This window comes from Heteronotia binoei, chromosome 6, assembly GCF_032191835.1.
Source record: "Heteronotia binoei isolate CCM8104 ecotype False Entrance Well chromosome 6, APGP_CSIRO_Hbin_v1, whole genome shotgun sequence".
NCBI lineage: Eukaryota > Metazoa > Chordata > Lepidosauria > Squamata > Gekkonidae > Heteronotia > Heteronotia binoei.
The window spans coordinates 110,292,104-110,317,321 of record NC_083228.1 but is presented as its reverse complement, the minus strand read 5'-3'; the positions used below and the strand labels follow the sequence as shown (position 1 = coordinate 110,317,321).

Sequence of the window (25,218 nt, the reverse complement as noted above, 5' to 3'; positions counted from 1 at the left end):
TTCCTGAATTCTTGTGTCCTTTTTAAATAAAAAAGGAGTGTTCTTACAATCTAGTGTATGTAGTGTTTGCACTGATGATGATGACATCGGGGATTAGAAGAATGCTGAGAGGTGATGTTTTGTTGAAGTAGAATTACTGTATCACATTAGGGAGAAACTCTACGTTAGGTCTAAATACTACATTGTCTGGGTGGAATTTAATAAAAAGAGGGTCACAGTCAGTGCCCATAGTTTTTTTACCCTTCTGACATAGGTAATCGCAACCGAAAAGGCAGCTTTATAACCAAGTGCTGGCCATGGGTTCAAAGGATTTTCAAAGGGTTTATACCTCGGAGACTCCCCTAGTTTTTGAAGACTGAGTCCAGATAATGGTCTGATTTGGACCACTCTTGTTTTGTCCTTGTATCCCAGCTTAGGCTGTCAGCTACTGTGTTGTTTAGACCTGCTATATGCACAGCTGTCAGCTGCATCCTGTGCCTTATTGCCCACTGCCAGATGAGTGTGGCTTCTCTGCCCATGCCTCCCTGATTGTTCAGGCAGAATTTTGCTGTGATGTTGTCTGTTGCTACCAGAACGAGTCTTTCTCTGATTATCTTTGTAAAAGAAGTGAGAGCACGTTTGACCACTCTCAGCTGTAACAGGTTAATGTGAGGGGTAGATTTTTTCTTAGTCCATATCCTTTTCACCTTCAGACCTTGACAGTGATCACTCCAAACGGTGAGTGAAGTGTCAGTGAAGAGGTGGGTGTCATGGGACTGCACCCTAGAAAGATTCCCTTGAGGAGGTTTGGGGCCACCACAGGAGAGACTTTACAATGACTCCTGGGACAGAAAGTTTCCTCCACTGAGGTCTGGAACTGCTGTCGAAGCTCCATAGAAACAAATTTTGCAATGACCTCATGTGTAAGCGAGCATATGAGACCACTGCAGCAATGGAACCATTATAACACAGAAGTCTTCGTATGTATTTGGCTGACAGGTATCTGTTGGACAGAAATTTCTTAACATGGGCCAACATAATCTTGGCCCTGGGGAGCGGCAAATATGCCTTCACTTTCTGGGAATCTAGAGAGACATATGAACATATGAAGCTGCCTTATACTGAATCAGACCCTTGGTCCATCAAAGTCAGTATTGTCTTCTCAGACTGGCAGCGGCTCTTCAGGGTCTCAAGCTGAGGTTTTTCACACCTATTTGCCTGGACCCTTTTTTGGAGATGCCGGGGTTTGAACCTGGGACCTTCTGCTTCCCAAGCAGATGCTCTACCACTGAGCCACCGCCCCTGAAGTCAATAGATTAAACAGGAGTTAAGAGGGATTTCAGGGTTCTTTTTTAAATAAGAAACCCAGTGATTTTATAATGTGTAGGGCAAAGCTCAGGCTTTTGACCAGCCTTTCTGGGGAGTCGATGACAAACAGCCAATCATCAAGTAAGGGTACAAATGAGCTATAACCTGTGCAACACACTCTAGATGCCTTTGCAAGTCTAAAGAAACACTGCATACTCATAGCTGGCCCCTGAATAGTTGAATCTCAAGTACTTCCTACAGTCCTTGTGTATTGAAATATGGAAGTACACATCCTTTAAATCTGGTGTGGCAAACCACACATTGGGAGTCATAAAGGACATCGCCTCCGGTATGGATAGCATCTTGCACTTTGGGACATTCAAATGTTTATTCTGAGATCTTAGGTCTAAAATGGGCCTTTTGCCTCCATCTTTGTCAATTACAAATTATCTAGAAAAGAAGCCCTTTGATTGTTTCTCAGGGCTGAGCCTTGCAATTGTTCCCTTAGCTAATAGAGAATAGATGTCCTGCATTAGAAAGAGAAAGGATTGCAGGATTGGACCATAGTCATGTGGAGGAGCACTTCTAGAGTGCTGATCCCCAGGAGATTCAGAAGAGTTTTCTCCTCGTCGTCCACTGTGTCTCTTAGGCTGCGATTGTGGAGTATAAGGAGACCTGAAAATCTATGGAGGGCCTGTGCCCTGTAGGACTTTGATTGGGGATATCTCCGGGTATGCCTTGGGAAGTACCTTTGTTTAAAAGGTGTTAGTGAAACATAGGTTATGCCCAATGATTTGGCTGTCAATTTGTTCTTCCTAATCCAATCCAAAACCACATCAGTTTGGTCACTGCATAGGTCTCAACCTTCAAATGGAAGATCCTCTGTTTTGGCTCTTGTATCAAGTGGAAGAGCTGAGGAACATAACCATGAGTATCTACATATGACAATGCCAAAGGCCATTTACCTGCTGTTACATCTGCCCCATAGTTTGCAGCATTAAGCTGTTGTTTCCCAAATTTTTGTCCTTCTGCAATGAGGACCTTAGCCACACTCTGTTTATCAACTGGCAGCACTCAAGAAATGGTGACATCTTTTCCCACACTAATATTTTGTAGCAGCCCATAACCACTGTAAAATTAGCCACCCTCAGCCCCATAGCCTTGGAGGAGTAGATCTTCCTTCCCAGTTGAACAAGTCTTTTGCCCTCTTTATTGAAGGGGAATGAATGGCTTCCAGCTCTTCCTTTGGCTGGTAAGACCTGAGACTATGGAGTTTGCTTGTGGGTGGCAAAACAGGTATTCACAGCTTTCTTCTCTGATCCTGTAGAAGTTTTCCAGCTTCTTTGACGATGCTTGGGCCGAGGCCAATTAGCCCAGATGGCTAAAACTATATCCTGTATCCCTTGAAACAGTGGGAGCACCACAGGACTCAAACTGAAGCTGTACAGAGCCTTCATTATAGGGTCAGACAGTTGTGACTCTGAAACATTAAACTCTAGGCCCAGGGCTTCTGCCATTCAAATCAACTGCTCCAAATACATCTTAAGGTCCTCTGTTAGGGAGGAAATCAGCAAGTTAGCAGCAGTATCTTCTGCAATGGTATTGAAGTGTTCTTGGAGTCTGCTTCTGAAATTTGGTAGAGTGCATCCTTGAAATCAGAAGCATTATGGCAGGAACCCACATCAGAGTGGCATTGGTGCTGGTGGTGCTGTCTGGATTTTGTGGAAGATTTTACAGATTGTCATGGGTCTGTGGAAGTGCCCATTAAGCCAACTGTGATGACATCATGAATGGAAATGGGCCCCAATTGATTTTGTTGAGACCTTATTGGTGAGACTGTCTTCATATGCAAAAATGAGTTGACACTGAGCCTTGATGGCAAGTTATGGTGCCAGGGGGAGCTTGATTTAAATATTGTTTGTGTTGATGCTCGGCTCCAAGGAGAGTGACTATCAGGGAGGATTGATGGCCTCAACTGGGCAAGCCACAATTCTGTGGTGACAGAGATTGCCAAGGCTGAGGAAAGCCTGAATGGTGCCATCATGACGGCAATTTGGCTGAACTGCACTTTCTCTCGAGATGTGCCTCGAGAGAAACTTGTCTATAAGTTGGGCATGTAACTTTATTATGGCCCTCTCCCAGACATAGGAGACATGAGGAATTATCATTTTGGGCCATTTTCACCCCAAACTCCTGGCACTTCTTGAAAAGAGCCACCCCACTGATTTGTAGGTTGAGAAATCTTCACTGTTGTCCATTGAATTTTTTTTATTCCTGAGGCCCCACAAAGCAGCAGTCCTAGAAGCACATCCTCTCCTCATGGTAGCAAGAAGAGAACTGAGGGAAGTAGCGCTCACCCCACCTCTGTCACCTCTGTCACCTCTGTCATGTTTCTTTGGGCAGGAAAAAGGACTATAGATAGAGGTGATTGGAAACACTCCAGAGTCTAGAAGCTTCTTTAGAAAAGCATGGAAGCTCTTCTGCATGGCTGGCCTGCAGTCATGCAGTCCTATGTGTGCCTGCACAGAAGCCATGAGAATAAATTATTGGATTCTCGCTAACATGCATATATCTTTTATATCTGAACCACACAAGTTCCATCTCTTAGATGCAGTAATGGAACAGGCAAAAGTGGATTAATTCAGAGGGACAGAAACTTCCTGCCCTGATACAGCTAAGTGTGTCCATGCATGTAAGTGAATAACACACATAGTGAAATCCACTGAGGAAGAGTTACTGCTGTGATAATTCACATAATTGGGCCAATCCATATGTGAAAACATTTACAAACATTGTGACCCTTGCAAAAGCAATAACTACAGTATGTGGAAGGCAACCACACTCTTATCATTTTTAAAATATTCTCCTCACTCAAAGGAGCTTTGGTACATGGTTGTCATTTCCTCCATTGATCTTCAAAACAATCTCATGAAACAGGTTAATTAACACCTGAACAGTTCCCCCCCCCCACCCCGTCATCTATTTGTCACTGAGGCCAACTTGTCTGAACACCACAAAAAGATTCTTTAATACAAAGTTTGTTCATAAAATTGAGATGTTACAATTTAAATGCACATGATGTTAAATGAAACGAGATCAGAAATTCTCATTAGCCATAAATTTGATTAGCAGACATTACTCCTGCAATAGGAAAGAAGATGTCTGGGAATCTATTACAACTCACTTAAACTGTCTTGTTAGATGAAGGCATGCTGTCAGGCAAAACCATGGCTGAACACCCCAATCAAAAAGCTAAATTAAGCACGGAAAGCAAAAGCTCTCCTCCCATCTGACTGGTATAGCTGAGTGAAACCTCTTTCATGCAAAAAAGGCTAACTTGTAAAGACTTGACATACAATAACTGGAGCTGTATAGTTCAAGCTGAATTTTATAGTGCTGTCAGAGTTGATATTCTTTTGACTTGAATCCACTGGTAATTTCCATTGACATACATGAATTGAAACCTCCCACAGCAGACAAACATGCTTCCACATATTGTTCCTGGGGGATGAAGGATCCCCAGAAATAGAATGAGTAGGGGGAGTATCTGTCATGGGAGGGGTGAATTGACAAGTATAATCCCTCCATCCTTTAGTGGAAATTCTCCACTGGATCAAAGCCCATCGCCCTCAGTTTCACATGAAAGGCTTTTTAGGGTTGCACCTATCATAGGGAACCTTTAATGGTCTTCTGAAATTGTATATGGCAGCTGTTAACATATTTTGAGTCATGCGTGAACTATGACTGCTCTTGTTGACTATTTCCCCTCACACCGCCATGGGGGGGGGAGGGAAATCTGTGCACATGGGAAAGAAATCAGCCAATGAAGAGGAGAAGAGATTGGATTTATACCCTGCCCCGAGCAACTTAAAATCTCCTTTCCCTTCCCCTCCCCACAACAGACACCTGTGAGAAAGGTGGAGCTGATAGAGCTCTTTTGAGAACTGCTCTTGAGAGAACAGCTCTGAAAGAACTTGTGACTGACTCAAGGTCACACCAGCAGGTACACATGGAGAAGTGGGGAATGAAACCTCGCTCTCACATTAGAGTTCATGCCCCTAACCACTACATCAAACTGGCTCTCAATTAAGGTAAAGAGAAACAAGGAGGAGAGAAAACTATGCAATGCAGAAGGAGAGTATGGAATACTTTCTATGGAGGACACAGAGAGAGAGGGAGAGCTGAGAAAGGCAGGAAATTCAAAGAGTGGAGAGAGCAAAACCACTATAGGCAGGGAGAAGAGAGAAAAAGAGGGTTAACAGAAGATGAAGAAAAAGGAAACAGAGATTTTATATTTATAGCTAAAATGTTTTTCTGTCGCTGACACAGTGATGAGTCAACAAGAAATGTAAACGTGGCCCACAGCGACTTCAGTTATGCATCTCTGCTTTACAATGGCTTTAATTCTTCCAACAAAAATATCTGCTTTCCTCTAGCCCTTTAAAGGGAAATATACTACAAATCATTTTGGGGCCATAGCACAGATTTTGAAAAAGTGTATATAGAATGTTTTCTCTACTTATTGCATGTTATTTTTAACACTCACACTACGGCTTGAGTAATAAACACCAGTGTCATAGGTGAACTATCCTGTGAGGTCTAATGCGGCACTGCACCAGTAAACAAGAAAACAAGGCTATTGCTGAGGGTTACTTCCTATCCCATCCTAAAATGGGAGGGAGGGAAACACAGCACCTGCCTTATCTATATGGCTCCTTTAAAAGAAGCAGACCACATCTTGGAACCATAACACATTATCTGACTCTATGTACGCCTGCAAGGGGACCAATATAATTTTATATCGGCTACTTTTATCCCTCTTTCCTCCTTTAGAGCAGGGCTCAAAATGGCTTACAAAAGACAAACAAGAAAAGGTACAATCTAGAAACCACACAGTGCAATTATAAAATAGAGGCAGCAGCCAGGAGGTGGGGCTGAACAGCTGGAAGAATTCAACCCCCAGACAGCCCCAGGTAGCAGCTCTTTTTCAAGCCTAAGCAGTCAAGGGGTGAGGTTGAATAGCTGGAAAAACTCAGCCTTTGATAGACAACCTCTCCTGGAAAACAGCTGTGACCTGCACAAATTCTGTATTAAAAAGTGAGTCAAAAGCACTTTGGAAACTTACTGTTTGATGATTAAATGTCTACATCTGTGTAACATACTTGTGGCTAGTCAGATGTTCGGCAGATATTATGGGTATCTATTAAAAACAATAAATGTAAACTGTGAATTATAATGCTCAACAAGTACGCATGCTTTATTAAGGAGTAGCAAAATACCTCAGGAGAATGGTGGTCATTTACATTGTAACTATATGTTAAACATAGATTGTACAGTAGCAAAAACCCCTGCTGTTAATTTTTTTTTCAACCAATGTTAATACATATTATTGATCATTTAGAATGTTAACAATTAAAAGTTCATGCAGTGCAGTAGTTTCCAAAAGCCCTTTTTGTTGGCCTACACAATATTATGAGTTTGGGGGTATTTCAACTTCAGGAAAAAAATTTAGAAACATTCTGACCTGTGAACTTTGCAGTCTCAGTTTTAAATTGCTCTGAGCCAGATTTCTAAAAAGAAAATCTTCTGCAAGTGCTTCAGTCTCCTGGTTTAAGCTGTGTTGAGATTTGGGTGAAAGGCATATCAGAGGGTGACCCAGGAATACTGAACTGCAATTCTCACCATATGTCTTGCAGAGACACCTATAAAAACTTCCCATTTGTGGCTGCCCATGCACATAAACGTTTGATGCTGGTTCCCAAGAATATTGCTACTGGTTCTATCCTCATATAGAAATGGCATTTAAAAGTTTGCTTTTGACACATATTTTCCAGTTCCATTCTGCAGCCATTGTAATATGGGTACTGAGGTTGTTCCCCCTAGCCTTATCTCTTCAGATCTCAGAAGCTAAGGAGGGTCGACCCAGGTAAATACTTGGATGGGAGACCACCAATGAAGTCAAGAGTTGCTACAAAGAGGTAGGCAATAGCAAACCACCTCTGTTCGTCTCTTGTCTTGAAAACTCTATGGGGTCACCACAAGCCTGCTGTGACTTGACAGCACTTTACACACATAGATCTAGGAGGAAGCTCTATTCATGTCTCATCGTTTATGCTTCATTTCTTTAAGATTTGGGATTGACTGATGGGGCCATAGGGGTATCTATCATATTTTCCTCTTCTTCCAAAGAAGTCACAGCAGCAACCATGGCTTTCCTCTCCCCATTTTAGACTCATAACAATCCTTAGACTGAGCAAGATTGACTACTCTGAGGTCACCCAGCAAGCTTCATCACTGTGCTGACCCTGGGTTTCCCAGTCTTATTTCAATCCTCTAACCCAGGGGTGGCCAACGGTAGCTCTCCAGATGTTTTTTGCCTACAGCTCCCATCAGCCCCAGCCACTGGCCCTGCTGGCTGGGGCCGATGAGAGTTGTAGGCAAAAAAAATCTGAAGAGCTACCGTTGGCCACCCCTGCATCTAACCACTAACTGCTCTGACTAGCTAGCTGACTTGCTTGCACTGCCTGATTATTTCATCATGTTCTTCCATAATAACCCTGTGAGGTAGGTTAGGCTGAGAGGACTGAATGGCCTAAGGTCACCCAGTGAAAGAGCTGAACTTTGGTCTCCCAGATCCTAGTCCAATACTGTAATCACTACACCATACATGCTCTCATGGGTGGATCTACATCATTTTACAGCTCACATTGGGAATCCACTGAAACACAGTATTGCATATCATAACTGTTAGGAATATATAGGCCGTGAATGGCTTGGGCCTTCACCTAAGTAAAAACTAAGTTATTATTATTTATTTTATTTTATTTATATCCCGCCCTCCCCGCTGAAGCAGGCTCAGGGCGGCTATGGTCTAAAAAAGGTAGTCCCTGTGCAAGCACAGAGTCATTACCGACCCACGGGTGGTTTGCCATTGCCTTCCCCAGTCATCTACACTTTCCCACCAGCAAGCTGGGTACTCATTCTACCAACCTTGGAAGGATGGAGGGCTGAGTCAACCATGAGCTGACTACCTGAACTCAGCTTTTGCTGGGATCGAACTCAGGTTGTGAGCAGAGCTTGGACTGCAGTACTGCAGCTTACCACTCTGCACCACGTGGCTCCTATAAATGAAGTAGCATTACTTAAAACTGAAATGCAGTTGGATTGGACAAAGGCCAATTTTTATTTAACTACTTCCATAGTGCAGACTGGCTGTTTCCATATGGCAAGTGTTCTCTGTTTTCTTTGCCAAATGGAATGCAGAGGAAATCCCAGTGGCTACAGAGCATCCTCATGGCAGCATTCCCTGCACTTCTCTTGCCCAAGCTGCTAGCCTCAAACCTCTGGAGGGCATTTTCTAGCTTTAAAAAAAAGTGATTGACATGTTGCTATAGCATTATAATGACCTACATGCTAGGTCCTCTGAATTCTCAGTATCCATTTTTTTTAAAAAAACAACTCTATAGCCTTTTTATTACAGAGATCAGCCTCTGCAAGGAAAAGGGCTAAAATTTTACAGGTTTTAAAAAAGAAAGTTGGGAATTCGTAAACAGACTGCTATAATGCTATAGCTGCCAACAGATAATTTTTAAAATGTGTTGCAGGAGAAAATGGTGGTGGTGGGGCACCCAGGCACAGAAAATGGTACTGATGTGGATGGTACCTGCCAAAAGGGCACACCATTCATCCACATGATGTACAAACATGCATTGACTGTGATCTTTCCAGAAAAGACTGTATCAACCCAGGTTTGAGAAACATCACAGCAAAGCAAAGGAAAAAATGAAAAGTGGGCAACTAGTAGATTATATTGTGTGAATGCTCACAAAACAAACAAAAAACCCCCTTGCCCTGGTTGGGATGTCAAACAAAAGCAAAATCTCTGTATGGAGACAGCTTTTATATACATCCTATTAGCAGGTATTGAATCAGAAAATACTTTAGAAAGACTAGGAGATGATAAAAAAAGAGTTGAGATAAATTGTTTTAGTTGAGCTATGTTCAAGTCCAGTAGCACCATAGAGACCAACAAGATTTTTAGGGCATAAATGTTTGAGGGCCAAACTCAAACTCCCTTCATCCGATACCTGGAAGCTTATACCTCCCAAATTTTGTTGGTCTCTAAAGTCTAGCTCTTCTACTGCAGACCAACACAGCTGCCCTCTTAGTTGAGCCACTCTCTGTGATTCTTCTCCCCACCCCACCCCTGTACTTGCTCTTTAGGTGTCCTCTTTATACAGTACTACAGCATTTTTGCACAGAAAGGGTGCCCAAGTGTAATGAAGCTTCTCATACCATTGGTTTTCTACGGCAGCAGGAGAAGATGTTGCACCCAGCTGTGTAGAAGCTTCAAGAGTAGTGCTGTCGAAACAGACCAAGGACCTTCAGCACCAGTCAGTGAAGATGAAGGGCCAGATCTTTAAGACCTTCTCTGCAGGCATGCACATTGCATTTGGTGGCATTACATCACAGTCAGCATTGCTTACATACTATATACATATATGGCTTATATATGTATATACTGAGGGTTGGCTGCGGGACTTGACTGGAGCGCATTATGAAGATCCAGAGAGGATACGCATGAAATGGTCAGATTATACAACGAAAGAATGCCCAGAATCTGGGTGGCAAGTGCATGGGGGCTTGAAAAGACATAGAAAAGTTGCAGTGTCATTTGTCGGAGGGGACCAGGACCTGTCAGTGGTGACTTTGCATCAGTGATTCTCAGGCTGATTAGAGAAAGTTGACTGTGATGCTTGTAAACAGATCCACATCAAATCTAATTCCCTAATCTAGGGAATTTTTGCAGCATGGTCCATTCTTGCCTTTATGATGCATAAATCATCAGATGAGTACATGGGAAGCCCCCACTGTGGTGACAACAGTGCTCAATGCATATATTCATTTGTTCATATAGGGAGTTGGTAGTCTATTTTTGGCCTACAGCAAGGCAGAGGTGAAATGTGGGGTTGCACAAGTTCTCTTTCACTGGCGTTGTGGGATGAATGGGGAAATATGGCATCTCACTGTGGCTCTACTGGTGCAGATGGAACTTGTTATGAAAAAAGAAAAACAGCTACTACCACTAGGTGGACACACAATGAGATGCCCTGTATGTCTTTATCGAAGCACAACTCGAGTTGAGCTTACAGTGTCTGCATATGCAACAACCTATCTAGGTTTGTTGTCAGCTTGTCACCTGTATGAAGAAGAGACCCTAAAATGAGGGACAATGATTCCTGATAATGCCAGTACCTAAGGGTAAACCTATACGTTACTAGAGAATCATGACAAAGGGTACCTCCCTTTCCCCCAGTGTTCCCAACAGTTTGCTCCGATGTGATCCTTGGTGGGGGGGAAAGCCTGGGAGGGGAACACTTCAGGGATATCAGCTGGTATGAAACAAGTTAAAGCATCTTTCCACCTGCAAATTTAACTTTTAAGTATGGCCTTCTTGTGCCCCACTATTTCTGGCTCATATGTTAAGAACATAAGAACATAAGAGAAGCCATGTTGGATCAGGCCAACGGCCCATCAAGTCCAACACTCTGTGTCACACAGTGGCAAAAAAATGTATATACACACATACACTGTGGCTAATAGCCACTGATGGACCTGTGCTCCATATTTTTATCTAAACCCCTCTTGAAGGTGGCTATACTTGTGGCTGCCACCACCTCCTGTGGCAGTGAATTCCACATGTTAATCACCCTTTGGGTGAAGAAGTACTTCCTTTTATCCATTTTAACCTTTCTGCTCAGCAATTTCATCGAATGCCCACAAGTTCTTGTATTGTGAGAAAGGGAGAAAAGTACTTCTTTCTCTACTTTCTCCATCCCATGCATTATCTTGTAAACCTCTATCATGTCACCCCGCAGTCGACGTTTCTCCAAGCTAAAGAGTCCCAAGCGTTTCAACCTTTCTTCATAGGGAAAGTGCTCCAGCCCTTTAATCATTCTAGTTGCCCTTCTCTGGACTTTCTCCAATGCTATAATATCCTTTTTGAGGTGCGGCGACCAGAACTGCACACAGTACTCCAAATGAGACTGCACCATCGATTCATACAGGGGCATGTTTGGAATGATAATCTCTCATTTGGTCCTAACATAACATATAGATTCACCAAAATATTGCTGAAGTATTTTCTGTCCTTAGCAATGCTTGGTGCTTGGTGCTTGGGGGGGGGGGGCAAAGCGGAAGGGCTTCTAGCCCCACTTGTGAATCTCCTGATGGCACTTGCGGGGGGGGGGGCGGGGGTTGGCCACTGTGTGACATAGGGTGTTTTCGCACTCACCTTCAGCCGGCGCCGCGACCCTCTTGACGACGGAGGATCTGTGCTGATTTCCCACACGAAGCGCTGGAGCAACCAGAAGAGCCGCCAATTTCCGGCGCGAAGCCCGCTCAAACGCAAATCGCCAGGAAGCAGGAAAACGCTTGAGCGGGCTTCGCGCCGGAAATTGGCGGCTCTTCTGGTTGCTCCAGCGCTTCGTGTGGGAAATCAGCACAGATCCTCCGTCGTCAAGAGGGTCGCGGCGCCGGCTGAAGGTGAGTGCGAAAACACCCATAGAGTGTTGGACTGGATGGGCCATTGGCCTGATCCAACATGGCTTCTCTTATGTTCTTATGTAATGTGACCAGTTGAAGGTTCTGGGACACTCCCTCTCTCTCTCCCAGCAGGAAGACATACCGACACATGAGTTGCCATTAGGAAATATGCTTGCCTTCTCTCACCACCACCCACCATGCCTTCTTCATTTAAGAACAGCTGGTTCTCTGCAATCCCAGGTTGTGCTTTGTCGAGTTTCCAGCCTTCCAACTTCCATTTGTGCAGCAGCAGTCAGCCACTTGTTGGACTGCCCTTGCACAAGGAGGACAGTTGCCAAGCAGCTGACATACAGCAATGTGGAAGTGGAGAAGGTAGCCCTTCCCTCATTTGTAAGGTTCAGGTATATGGCTGGTGGGGCACAAAGGCAGGCAGCATTTTAGTAATCACCATGGATTCCAGAATTGCTATGGGCTACCCTGGTGGTGGTTTTGTTAGTTATTTACTTAGTGTAGCACTAGAAGTGTCTTCCCTACTAGGTTTCCAATGCAATGCAGGTATGAATGTCAGGAACAAATTACTGGCAAATGTATTGTTGATAGGGACAGTTTATACCCACAAACTGGGCCCTACAGGGGCAACTCCTCAATCTCCAAATGTGTTCAAATGCAGAGACTGAATATGCTCAAAGAAGAAGTATATCAGACTAGCAACATCAAAGTAATTTGTCCTTCCATATTCTGTCTGAACTCTGGATGAATTAAGCACCTGTATAGGGCTAGTGGTACAGTGGAAAAGCAGTAGCAGTTCATAGCCAGCCTGCTATCCTGCCGATTGCTGGACAATGGTATGGCCAACAGAGCATAACATTGCTACAGCTAAGAAGCCACCCAGGGAAAAAGGGAGGGACACAGCTGCATAGCCCCCACAGATGCAGCCACACAGAATTGGTGGGAGCTGGTAGGCTTAAGCAAGGGAGCAGACTGCAGGCAATGGCTGTTGGAACTTTTAGCCATGAACTTGTGTGGCTGAAAGAGGCCTGGGCAGAAAACTGCAAGTCAGCAGATAGACCCAGGTTCTATCCCAGGCTCATGGATCAGGTCTCCCTAAGGTATAAGCAGGAAGTGGCTGCGATCCCAATATCTGTGAACTCAAGGGACAGGGATCTTTGCACATCCCTCCCCCCAGCAGTCCTTTCCAACTATGGAGAAGTTTATTCCCATAGTTGCAGGATCCACATGATCTAACAATTGTGAGGTTGGGAGGCTGCAGTGGAGAGTGAAGGGGTGAAATTGCCCTCTCCTCTCTCTTGTAGTTGTGGAACTGTGCTGATGGAAGTGGCGGGGCAATTTTGTCCCCTTCTTCCTTTGCACTGCAGCCTCCTCAAACCACAAGGGATTCTTGAGGGGCAGGATGTCAGAATAATCACCATCAGCAGCACCTTGTGGGATCCAAGGGGGTTTCTCCATCTTTAGGTTATGGCAAGTAATCCCACTGGAGCACTGAAAGCCATGGCTTTATTGGTTCTGATGGATGGATAGGAGGCATACTGAACATTCTTTTTCCCAGCCATCAGTTTCCTGCACACTACACTGTTAACACAGTAGGGCCTATGGATTTCATATTTTAATTTTAAATAATTAGTTGGGAGGAATTTAGACTGGAGAAGTAGGGTAGCATAATGGCTAAGAGACTAAACTGTGGATCAGAAAGTCTCATGTTTGAATTTTGTGTCTGCTAAGTAGCCTTGGACATGCCCCTCTCTCTGTCTTAGCTATTCTTCCGTGATAGGGGGATTGGGATACTGACCTGACTTATAGAGTTGTTGCATCATTAAGGTAAGTTATATAAAGTGTTTTGAATGCTCTTAGCTCTGACCTGGATGGTGCTGAGCTTAGCAGATCCCAGAAGCTAAACAGTCCCTGGTTGGTTTTTGGGTGGGAGAACACCAAGGAGGTCTTGAGTCACTACACAGAGGAAAGCAATGGCAAGCCACCTCTGCTTTTCTCTTGCCTTGAAAACCCTAAAGGGTTGCCATAAGTTGGCTGCAACTTGACAGCATTTTCTACCACCACCACCAAATTCCATATAGTATTTCAGACCCTTACAAGAGCTGATATCCATGCAACATACCAACTCAATGGACTTTGGCCATCCAGGCAACTTGAAACAAAGAAACAAACCTGGTCTGTCTCTGTGGGAAATGGGAAGACCACCAAGCTGCTGGTGGGCTGAGATCATGACCTAGGAGCTTTCTATTGTACTGCCCTGCAAACTTTTGCATTCTTGACCATAATCTGAGTCAGAATTCCAGGAAAAGTCAATAGATTCTACAGCTAAATATGGCTGCTTGTCTACATCATGTTTATGGTCCTTAAAAAGGGAAGCCTTTTGCTGGCTTGTTGTCAAGCATCATATTAGCGCTAGGTGCAATGATATTTTCAGATCAAGAAGCAGAAGGGCGAGCCATCATAAAGCTAAACATAATTTGGTTTGCTCACTGCCTGATAAAGATTTCTCCCTGCTTTATCTGTTTGCAACTGAAGAAAATAGTTGAAAAGTCATGCTTCTAGACTGGTTCAAGCATTCTAATTCTGATTAGATTTAGCTTTGAGTACATTTTGGCTCAGATCCCTGTTCTTTCAAGCCTTCCCTGCACAGCTCTTAATTAACGCCAGTGAAATCCTGCATAAAAAAAAGACTCTCTCTCTCTTTGATACTATTCTTCCTATTCCTATTCTTAAAAACTGGGGGTGGAGAGAGTGGAGGAGAAGGCAATATGGACTGTCGTATGTTTGAGTGACTCAGGGAGAGGGTAAAATGTTTCAGCACTGGAAAGGGAGCTGCAGCACTTTTCAAAGCATGGATGGAAGGCCAATTTAGTGTTGCTGCAGATTGTACAAGAATGTGTAGGCCAACAAGAGGTACAAACGAACCAAAAAAAAAAAAGAGGATTCCCCATGCTCCTTTGAAGCACCGATTCTGAGTTATGTTTAAGAAACAAAGCTATAAATTAGCAAACCTGGTTGGCTGTGGCTGTTGCAGCGAAGGGGACGCTTGTGGCAGATGTTGTTGCTGCAGACACAGTGGCTGGCGTAGCGCCGTGCACCATGGGAACTTTCGGAAGGAAAATCATATAAGCAAACATACAGAAGAGTGTAGCAGTATGGGAAAACCATGGCAACGTGTGGTAGAGTCATCGAGTATGGTATTTATATCAGCAGAGAAGCCGTGTGACGAGACGCCGCCACCCGCAAGTGACATGCAACCACAGCGCAAAGCAGGAGAACATTCCAGACAGCGAGGGGGGGGGCAGGGAGAGATGAAAGACGAAGGCAGAAGGGGGGGAGGAAAGGGAAGGAAAAAAGGCTCATTACCATCAGTGCAAGGTTTCATATACAATCAAGCTTAATCATTTCCATATATATTCAACAAACACGCTTAAATTAGCCCCTAAGGTTAAAATCTTATAACAGTGAAATCTCATTTTAAAACCCCCAAAACAAAACAAACAACAACCAAAACCCCCCTATGATAATATTTATAACCCGCTGGCATGACATTTTATTTCTGTATTACTTTCATGAAGTATTATGTACACTGCATGTTACTTAAAGTGCAAAACAGTTTCTAAATTACTGGAACTCAGAGTCCAGTCAAAATCCACCAAGGCTGACGGGGTGGGGGGAGTAGGGGCAGGGAATGGGACACAGAGATGCTAAAACATAAATGACCTTCTAGGTAGTCTGTGTCAATTAAATAAAGCAAATGCATTTAATTGACAAGTGTTAGTGCGGGGGTTGGGGGGGGGGAGATGAATTGGCACTGTAGCGCTTTGTTAGAGACCCAGCAGTGGATTTTGAAAGTCCGTGAGCTGCTAAACAGGTTTTAAGATAATCAAGAAACAAAGCTGGCACCTACCAACACTTGTAGCGGGTGTCATGCACAATATTGAGCCTGCCCATCATGCATTGCAACAGGAAGGTGGATTTGCAAAGGGAAAAGAATTAAAACAACCCATCACACGTGTAATTAGAAAAATCTCATTTGCACAAAGAATAAAATTGGTTATTATGGGAACAGTGGCATGTAACCATCAGCACAATCAAATCAAACAGCACAGTGGTGGTCAATTAGAACTAGTCTCACATGAGCAGGGTAGGGTAAAAGCAGATTGAACTGTGTGCTGGTATTTTTTTTTAATTAAAAGGAACTTGGTATTTAAAGCAATGTGACCTGTAACTGTATGATAAAACTACTCTTCAGTTTTCAGTAAGAAAGATTTATTTGTCCATTCATTATTCCCCCACCCCAGCCCATTTTAAATGTAGACTTAAAACCTATTTCCTGAAACCTGGGTTGACAATTTCCATTATTTTAATATATAAAGCACTATGGTGTTATGGTACATCTCTCTGTACTGTGATCTAGTATCCTCATGTTAAACATAATGTCCTGGGCTTAGGGTTGCTGGACACTCAGTTTAGGCAGGGGTCCCTTGATTTTAGAGCTTCAATCTACCAATGGCCAGCAGGTTGGCAGGGGAAGCCCCAGCAGCCTCTTCATGTGGCCATGACACTGATGCAATGACATTACATTGACATTTTGTCATCACAGCAGGCTAAAAACTCTATGGTTAGAACTCTTATGCCCAGATCTGCTAGACCTTGACAATAGGCCATGTCTGTGAGGCAGAACCTGCCATTTTAAGTCTCTATTATCACTCTGTAGTTTTAGATTTTATATATTTTAAATTGGTCTTTTATTGTTTTTATTATTGATAGTTTTTATGATGTAACCCACCCTGAGCCTGTCCTATGGGAAGAGTGGGCTAAAAATCTAATAAAATAAATAAATGAATGCTATAGAGTTTTCCCCAAATGCTAGAGCGTTGCTGTGCAACTTCGCTGGCATGATGTCAACCCTACCTGGGCTAGATTCAAACTTCTGCCAGTGGAATGAAGCTGGCAGTGCCAGATTTCATGCCTCTCCACACCTTCTCATCCCACTAAATCCATTGAAATTCTGCTTCTTGGGGCCAAAAAGGAGGGTGGCAAAGAGGAGGGGTCTCAAGTGAGAGGGGAAAATTTGCAGAAATCACCTATCACCAAGTGAAAGTGCCATTACAACAGCTGAATGGTATATTTGGTTACAACCTAACATTTGTGACATTATTCTGGTGTAATAGGGGGCATGGGCCATCCTAAATCCTAGTTGGCTCATATAGAAAATTTAAGAATCAAGTAATGGGTGCTTCTCTGACTCTTCGTGTATGAGTCATTCCACTCTGATTGTCTGTGGTGCTGGAATAATCTACAGTGCACATTAATATACACTACAGAGTCAATTACCTTTTTTGGCCCAACAAAACTGGCAGGCAGGAAAACCCCAAAGGCCAAATGGCATAACAGAGTAACACTCGTCAGATGGCATCTGACTGGGGTATATGAGCTCTATGATGAGTTTACTGCATTTAAATAAATGTTCCTATTTTCCTTCTTTAAATAAGAAAAGTATGTAAAAGAATGAATCACTATCATAAGGCATTATTACTGCCATTAATCTATGGTGTGTTGGAGGGGTTATGTTCTCCTTCACAATATGAATGAGGTAGGGGGCATTATTATGGAGATGTGTTTGAATTTGTGCAATTTTATTTGCTTTGGCAAAATGCACTGTTTCAAGTACACATTCAACACGCACAGCTTCTCACTAGCTCAGTGCTATCAAGCCGCTCTCCCTAGAAATATGGAACATGGATATCTAACATGTCTGATTTTTGTGACCCATCTTAAGCTACAACTGACATTATAATTGCTCCCTCATAGTATTTTCTCATTCCTAAATAATTAAATAAATATACCTTCCTGTTTAAAGGTTAATTTTGATATTGGATGGAAACATCAGAAGTACAGGCATGCTCATACATGCAAGAGGCCACTAACTTGATATTAACATTATTCCTCCAGACTATACGGCATCGAGGAATCTCAACATGGTTTGGCCTTGACCATTCCCAGCTACAGCAGCTTCTGCACTGGCCAATGCTGACTGGCATGGCTCAGACACCACCTTCCTGATCTTCCAAATGTGCTACAGGCTCGTGCACTCTGGTTCCCAGTTTCTTTTGAGCAACTCACAGTTTGGTCCTTGTACACCACAGCACTGCAGAGTTTGCTCAAGCAACGAAAGGACAGGAGGGAAGAAACTGGAGCATGCAAGGGGAGGTAGCAGAAAGGGGGCCGATGAAGTGTACCCAAAAGCACTTTCTCATAATTCACATTATACTTTGCAATATCAGGAATGTTATGTCTGAATGAAGTCTGTACTACTGTATATCCTAGCCACCCACACTATGTGAATCCATTCCTCGAATTGACAGGAGGATTTATCTGAAGGAACACTCCTCTGGTTGTAGAGATGCCCTGGCCATGAAAATAAATTAAACAGAAGCTGGCTTGGCTTGAGTTGACAGCATCACTGAACCCACTCTAGCTCCTAGGGCAGGAAACTGACATTTGGATGTGTCATGAATGTACAAAGCATGAGAGCTCTGAGTCAATGGTACGCCAGGCACAGCAGGCTGTGTTCATGTAGTCCTTAAAGGAAACAATTGTCATGCCAATCACCAGATTAATAGGCAATTAATAGGCAATAGAAGAATGGACAGATTGGAATTCTGTTCCATCAATTCAACCCTCTTGCGTGGCAGAACCATGGGATTCTAGCCTCTTCAAAAGGCTAGTTTGAGAAACGGGTCAAACAGCATGCCTTTGTACGTACACCTCCATAACAAAGTAGGGGCACAGGCATTCAAGCCTGACTCCTAGCTGCACTTTCAGAACAGATGGGGCTATGAATCGGTTTAAATCTGAGCTTCACTTGGCAGGACCTTTTTAACTCTAATTGTTTTAGTGTTGTTGCTTGGGGGGATCCTTGGCACTACACAAGCATGTGTTTAAGGAGGACGGAGTTGCCTTTGCTACTCCTCTCCCCTCTTCCCTCCATTCACATACTATGAGCAAACTGGTTATTTCTGGGGTTTTGGCACAGTTTAACATCCAAAGTTGCAAACTATGCACTGTTCTGGCGTTGCTTTGAATAACAATATTCAAACAAGGCAGTTTATGGAATCCTGGTTGCAAGGGTTGGTAAAAATGTCAGTTTGCTGGTCCATATGTCAATGGCAAACTATAGTTTGCTGCAAACCCAGAACAAAGTCTGAATTTGCCTGTCCAGTGAGTTAATAGCCACTATTAAGAACATCTATGCTCTATTTATTTTGAGATACACATTACTAGTTCTGTAAACCATAGGAGCATGTTAAAAAAACAAGCACTTGTGTTTGTTTCTTTTTTCAGCTATGTTCTGTAGTTTAACTATACGTATTTTTCAGATTGTTGTTTACCATTCTTGTTCATGATTTAAACCAACACACACTTTAGCACAGGGTTTGAAGCAAATGAACATAGACAGCAATGGAAATCTACAATGCAATTTGAAGTATGAAGAAGACACGGTTGTGTAGGACCCCTCTGATGGTTCTTTTTAAAAAGGAACTCCACTATTGCAGTTTAACATTTCAAGATGTTACATAAAACTGTATACTTAATGAATCTATGGATTCAAACCACAGCCTGCATTTCTCCCCAGGGGAAAAAAAATGAATTAAACTGGGCAGAAATGGAAAAAAGACAAGAGCATTCCATGATCTCTGCAGCAGAATTTAGTATGTTGGAAAAATTATGTTCTCACTGGAATATTAAATTCACTATAATGTGGAATGGTACTAGTTGCATTATTCGATATATTTCTTTCAAGTGGTCGCTCAAGTCAGTGTTGTTTTTTTGTAAAACGGTAATATGACTTTCACTTTTGAAGTATAAAAATAAACAGGGAATCTGTTTCTACGGCAGCTAATTACTTTTTGACATGGATTTTAATAGTGTTTGCCATTGATTTTGATACAGAAAATCAGGCCCTTTCACAACAGAGCTCACTTTCCTTTCTCTGTCATTTATACTTGGATAGGAAGCTTATGCTGGCTTGGATTCTATAAAAAGAATTTTCATCAGAAGAGTTTACATCAGTAGGATGTGCATTCAGCATAAAGCAAACTGAATAAGTACCCGAAAAATACCTCAATGGTATTTTTGGGGTATTACTTAAACCAAGTTCAGATCAGAGATCTGTATTCTGTTACCAGCATAGCTGAGCCCAAAATCCCCCCAATTTTTCTTTTTGCTTTTATTCAGCTGTACCATGAGCCACCCCAGCCAAGACAGCACAGAGCTGAGAGTTCTGTTCCACCTCAGCTGCTTGGTTTAAACTGGGCAGCAAGAGGAGCCAGCCAGTCCCAGCTGAGGTATTGTGGAGCCTGGGCTGGCTAGTTCACCTGGTCTGACTAGTTTACCTGAAAGGCATTTAAAGGGACTGCAAGCCCTTTAAACACCTTTAGAGTTCTCCTAGCTGTGGAGTTGCCAGCTCTGCCATGTAAGCTTGCTAGATGACCTTTGCCCAGACACACACTTTCAGCCTAATCTATCTCACATAGTTATTGTGGGATAAAACGAACTAAACTGGGCAGAAATGGGGGAAAAAAACAGAGTATCAGCCACTTTGGATCACCTTTGAGAAGAAAGGTAGGGTATAACTTACAAAAAGTAAATGAATTTATGCTCAGAATTGCCCAGGACTGAAATGTATTACATTTAGTCAGTGAAAGGCAGCATCACAAATACCTAATCCCAAATATGCAGTTTTGCTTTGCTTTGTTTTGTTTTTTTTAAATGTGGTGCCTAGTATTGCATGTAGTGACCACTTGGGAGTAGAAGTCCAAGCAGAGCTACACCCTTCTAAGTCCATTTCTGGAGGGATCCACACATATGTGACATTGCACTATGGTAATAATTCACCTCCTAGATGTTTTTGTCCCACCCCACCCCCACAAAATAATTAAACTGCTTGGGGACTGGAAACACCTAAGCACAGCTGTAGCTGAGTACCTGTCCCTCTTCCTCTACAGCAGGGGTGGCCAACAGTAGCTCTCCAGATGTTTTTTGCCTACAACTCCCATCAGCCCCAGCCATTGGCTATGCTGGCTGGGGCTGATGGGAGTTGTTGGCAAAAAACATCTGGAGAGCTACCGTTGGCCACCCTTGCTCTACAGGAATTGTTTTAAAAGCCAGACTTTTAAAATTCAAATACAAGTCTTGTGCAAATGAAATCTAGTAAAACAGAACTCAAGATACAGATTAAACGCTATAGAACCCTTTTATTATCTCAGAAAGAAATAGTTGAGACCTGGTGCCTGCATGTGATAAAATCAATGGCAACACTTCAAAATGCTTTTGCCAAAAAACCAATCAAACAAAAGTTTTTAACTGTTTGGCTCTAAACAGAGTCAGCCTCCCAACCCACTTTCTTTGAAAGTCACCTTTTTACCCTAAAATCTTTGTTAAACTGATTTGAAGCAAAGGGGTCTTACAGCAGTTTCGAAAATAAAAGAAGAACCCAGACAAAACAGTTTAAGAGGTGTGAAATGAAGGATTAGGCAAAAAAGAGGCATGTGGGGGGAAAGACTTCAAACGCTCTTTTGAAATGGAAGAGTGCATACTTTGAAGATGCAGGTTTTCATATCCAGTCAGAAAGCACCCGACACCTTGCTTCCAAGACAAACGTATGCAGAATCTGCAGGTTTAGCAGCTGAGTCCTTCCTGGGTTGTGTGAGGCTGCACCCTGTCAGACCTCCCTTCCCCCAACTTTGGTGCCTTCCGAGGGGCTCGCTAAGTCTCGGCATGCTTCTAACCTTGTCTCTGCCTGGCTTGGGAGGATGCTCAAAGGGCACTTACCTGGTGGGAGGAAGGCTGTATGCTGTTGCAACTGCATGTTTGCAAGAGCCTGCTGGTATTGGAAGATACCAGTATTAAAAACTGCAGTGGCACCGTTGGTTTTTTCAAGCGCAGGCCTCTTTGGTAACGGGGGAAGTACAGCTTGAGGAATTCCCTAATAGCAGGTGAGTGTAAGACATCCCAGTTTAAAAACAAAAAAATAAAAACAAAACAAAAAGGAAGGTGGGGCAGGGAGGGAGAGAAAAAGAGAGAGAAGAAACAGAAAAATCAGAAGACGGTTCAACGGTCAATGACCACCATCTTTCATCCTTTGAGCAAGCAAGCAGCGGAGCGGGCTTTACTATTCAAAGAGAGGGCAAGGCTGAAACTTCATAGCAGAGTATGGCTTTGGCCTTCAAAATAGGGCACTGTCGAGATGACTGTGCTAGAGTGCTAGGGGCCAGCATAGTCCACTATTATAAAGCTTCAGGACTGGTGGGTTTGTTTTAGTAAGAAAGCAGCAATACCAGGGGAAGAAACACAACTAAGAAAGCTGCACTGCTAGCTCCATGAGGATTGACAAGTCAGAGCAATGTTAAAGAGAAATCTTACACAGTGAGCGAAACAGGTTAAAGACTGTATTAAATATATATTTCCCACTTCCCCCAAAGTCTAACTACACATGCAAAAAAATAAAAAGAAAATGTACCACACCATGCTGGTACTTTTTAACATTGCATTACAAATGTTAAATCTACATTAAGAATATTGTTAAGCCATGCCAACCAAAAGATACAAATATATATGTAATATATATTATACACATTTTAAAATATTTCTTTTTGGGGAAAAACCCCCCCACAAACTCCACAAACTTACTTCATTTAGAAACTTCTACAAGGTTGTCAAACTGAATGTGGAATCCTGCATCTTTGGGGCACTGGCTGGAAAATAAATGTCTTTTTTTTTAAACTTTGCAGTCTCTCCATTAACTGGATCAAGAAACCACACTCAGTTTTCCATCCAACTTACATTACATTATTACAGGAAATAAGGAATATTTACTTCAAGAACTTAATTTTAAAAACTGTATCTACAATAAAGCTACATGCCAAGCTAAAAGGTGAAAGGTCATAGTACCAGGTCAAAGGTTGCCTCGAGGGGTCGCTTCAGTGATTTGACAGCCGACTGAGTCTTAATTAGCAGGCAGCGAGCACATGATGGCAATGGGCCAGTGGGGTTCAAGCGCATTAACATAAACAGCAAGCAGAGGTGCATCATGGGGGCAGCAGTGCATTTTTGGGTAGGTGAGAAAAAACAAATAAAAAACAAATCATCGGAATGCCATATACAACAAATAACAAGACTAAGCATGCACAATAAAGGCACTACTGAGTTGTTATTGTGAGGGTATACCTCTATGTAGTTAATTACAAACAAGATTCTCTAATGGGAGAGGGCGGGAAGAGTGAAAGAAGGAGAACGGGTGAGAAAGAGTCAGCCTTCTGCAGTTGCTCCCCAAGAATCTACAAACACAGAAGAAGGCTCCTCTCGCATTGTCCAGTACTGTGTGCTATGACTATCACACAACAATGTTTCACATGAGGTAGTATTTTAATGGTCAAATTATGTAGGTTATGTAAAATAAACAAAATATAGGACAACATTAACAGCTAAGCAAAGAACAAGGAAGGGAACTATGGCGCCCCCATCCTCTTCCCTCCCTCAGAGGCAAGATTTTCCCTCCGTTTTGCTTTCCTTTTTGTGACTGAGCTGCTCTAGTTATTTCTTTTCGTCTTTCCTGAAGAGTTCTGAAAAGAAGAAATTCCTGAAGAATACTCTACTACACTTTCTTTGGGTATTCACTAACTCTTTTGGTTTCCAGAAGGCTGGTGCACTCTTTCCACTACTCAAACCCCTTCTCTTGAAACACCAGTACTCATCTTCAGTTTTTAACTGACTCTTAAGGTTTCTACAGGGAGTTCCTATCCACACCAGACCAGGAATCTCTAAACTCTTCAGAATTAATTTCCTGTCTGACAGGGTAGGGAATTTTCTGCTCTCTCTAGAAGATCTATACCTTTTCCATAGCCCAAATGAAAGTCTTTGTCTACTTCCTAAACTTTCTTGCCAACTTTGCCCTATTCTCCTGTCTGTGTTAAACTTCTCTCAGCTGAAGCTGAAATCTGAAACTGTCAGTACTCAACTCTTCTCATCTATGTCTGAAACCAGACTTAATCCTCCTCAGCATCCCATTCAGAAGTCTTCTTCCATTCAACTGATGCTAACCAATCAGATCTCTTGGAACAGCCTGTCACTCAAGGCTCTCTTTTTCTGTGAAGAATTAACCCTTCACAGTTTTTTAGCTGTTCATACAGGACTTCTAAATGCAGTGCAGAGTGTCACAGGGATCCATTAAAATAGCCATTTATGGACACCCCCACCATTATTTTTTAAGCAACGCCTTCATTCCCTGATACTCCCCAGCATCCTCCAGTTTTATTACTCTGTCACCATCAACTTCCCAGTTGTGCAGTTATTCATTAGACCATTATAGCATTCATGAGAAACACAAAGAATGATTTAAATGTCTCAGTTCATGTTACAGCCTATTTGAGAGTCTCTGCTCCTAAGTAGTTCCATGTATGATTTTCTCCCTCAGCCCAATTTCAGTAACATCTCAGGAACCATCTTGTACATGGAAAGAAAGCCTGAGACTTCATAATGTAGATATAGTTTCACATTCGAAAGACCATTGATCTATCAAGGTGAGTACTGTCTACTGCGACTGGTGGCAACTCTCCATGGACTCAGGTCTTCCATGTCACCTAAGCCTTTCAACTGGAGATGCATGCTAAGCAGACATTCTGCTACTTGAACCAAAGCCCTTCCGGACATAATTTTATATGAGCAGATACATGTTTGTTAGGGTGCATCTAAATAAGAGTTGTTATCCATCTCTTTTGTTCTTTGCTGTCACATGTACTAATCTTTCCGCATCTGTCCTGGATGTATGTTTCCTTCTGGTTCAGGTTGTGCATATATATGTGTGGTCACCCCAGAGTCGGAAACGACTGATGCTTGCACAGGGGATTGCCTTTACTTTTCGGGTCACACTGAATGTTCACTATGAGCCATCTTACCTGTGCACCTATATAACCTAAGGTTAATGTGACCAAGGAAATTAGAAACTTGGTTTGGGAACCATGAAAGTAGCCAATTTCAGCTGCTACTAAAGTAAATTGGCAGACAGCAATAAACAAGGAACATGGGTGCACAGCCAAAATGGCACAAACTTGTTATCTTAAAACAACAATGATACATAAATGGATTTTGATTGTGAAGCAGAAGAGGTGTTCTATAGCTGGGAAGTGAGACAGTATCAGACTTCTGTCCAGACCACCCATACAAAGATTTGCAACTTTTCATTAGATAGCATATTTTGCTCATAAAATAAACAATGGAGCAGAGGAAATTGCTCACTTCTGTAATCCTTATGTAGCTGATGACATGAAAAAATTGTTCATTTGCCAACTCATTCTACAGGCATACACACAC

The 25,218-nt window shown here is 42.7% G+C and overlaps 1 protein-coding gene across 13 annotated transcripts in view; it reads right to left on the bottom strand.

Annotated features, from left to right (window-relative positions):
• The window catches only part of MBNL1 (muscleblind like splicing regulator 1), a 227,432-nt gene that overhangs the window by 6,468 nt on the left and 195,746 nt on the right, over nt 1-25,218 (bottom strand). For 4 of the 13 annotated variants that reach the window (XM_060242350.1, XM_060242355.1, XM_060242362.1 and 1 more), the window contains 5 exons: nt 22,801-22,854; nt 21,682-21,835; nt 15,752-15,787; nt 14,853-14,947; nt 6,413-6,487 (listed from right to left, as the gene is read on the bottom strand). In XM_060242350.1, coding sequence (XP_060098333.1) covers nt 6,431-6,487; nt 14,853-14,947; nt 15,752-15,787; nt 21,682-21,835; nt 22,801-22,854 — 396 coding nt within the window. In that variant the 3' untranslated portion in view covers nt 6,413-6,430. The remainder of the gene's footprint in view (nt 1-6,412; nt 6,488-14,852; nt 14,948-15,751; nt 15,788-21,681; nt 21,836-22,800; nt 22,855-25,218) is intronic. The other 9 variants (XM_060242352.1, XM_060242357.1, XM_060242353.1 and 6 more) reach the window with 6 other exon arrangements.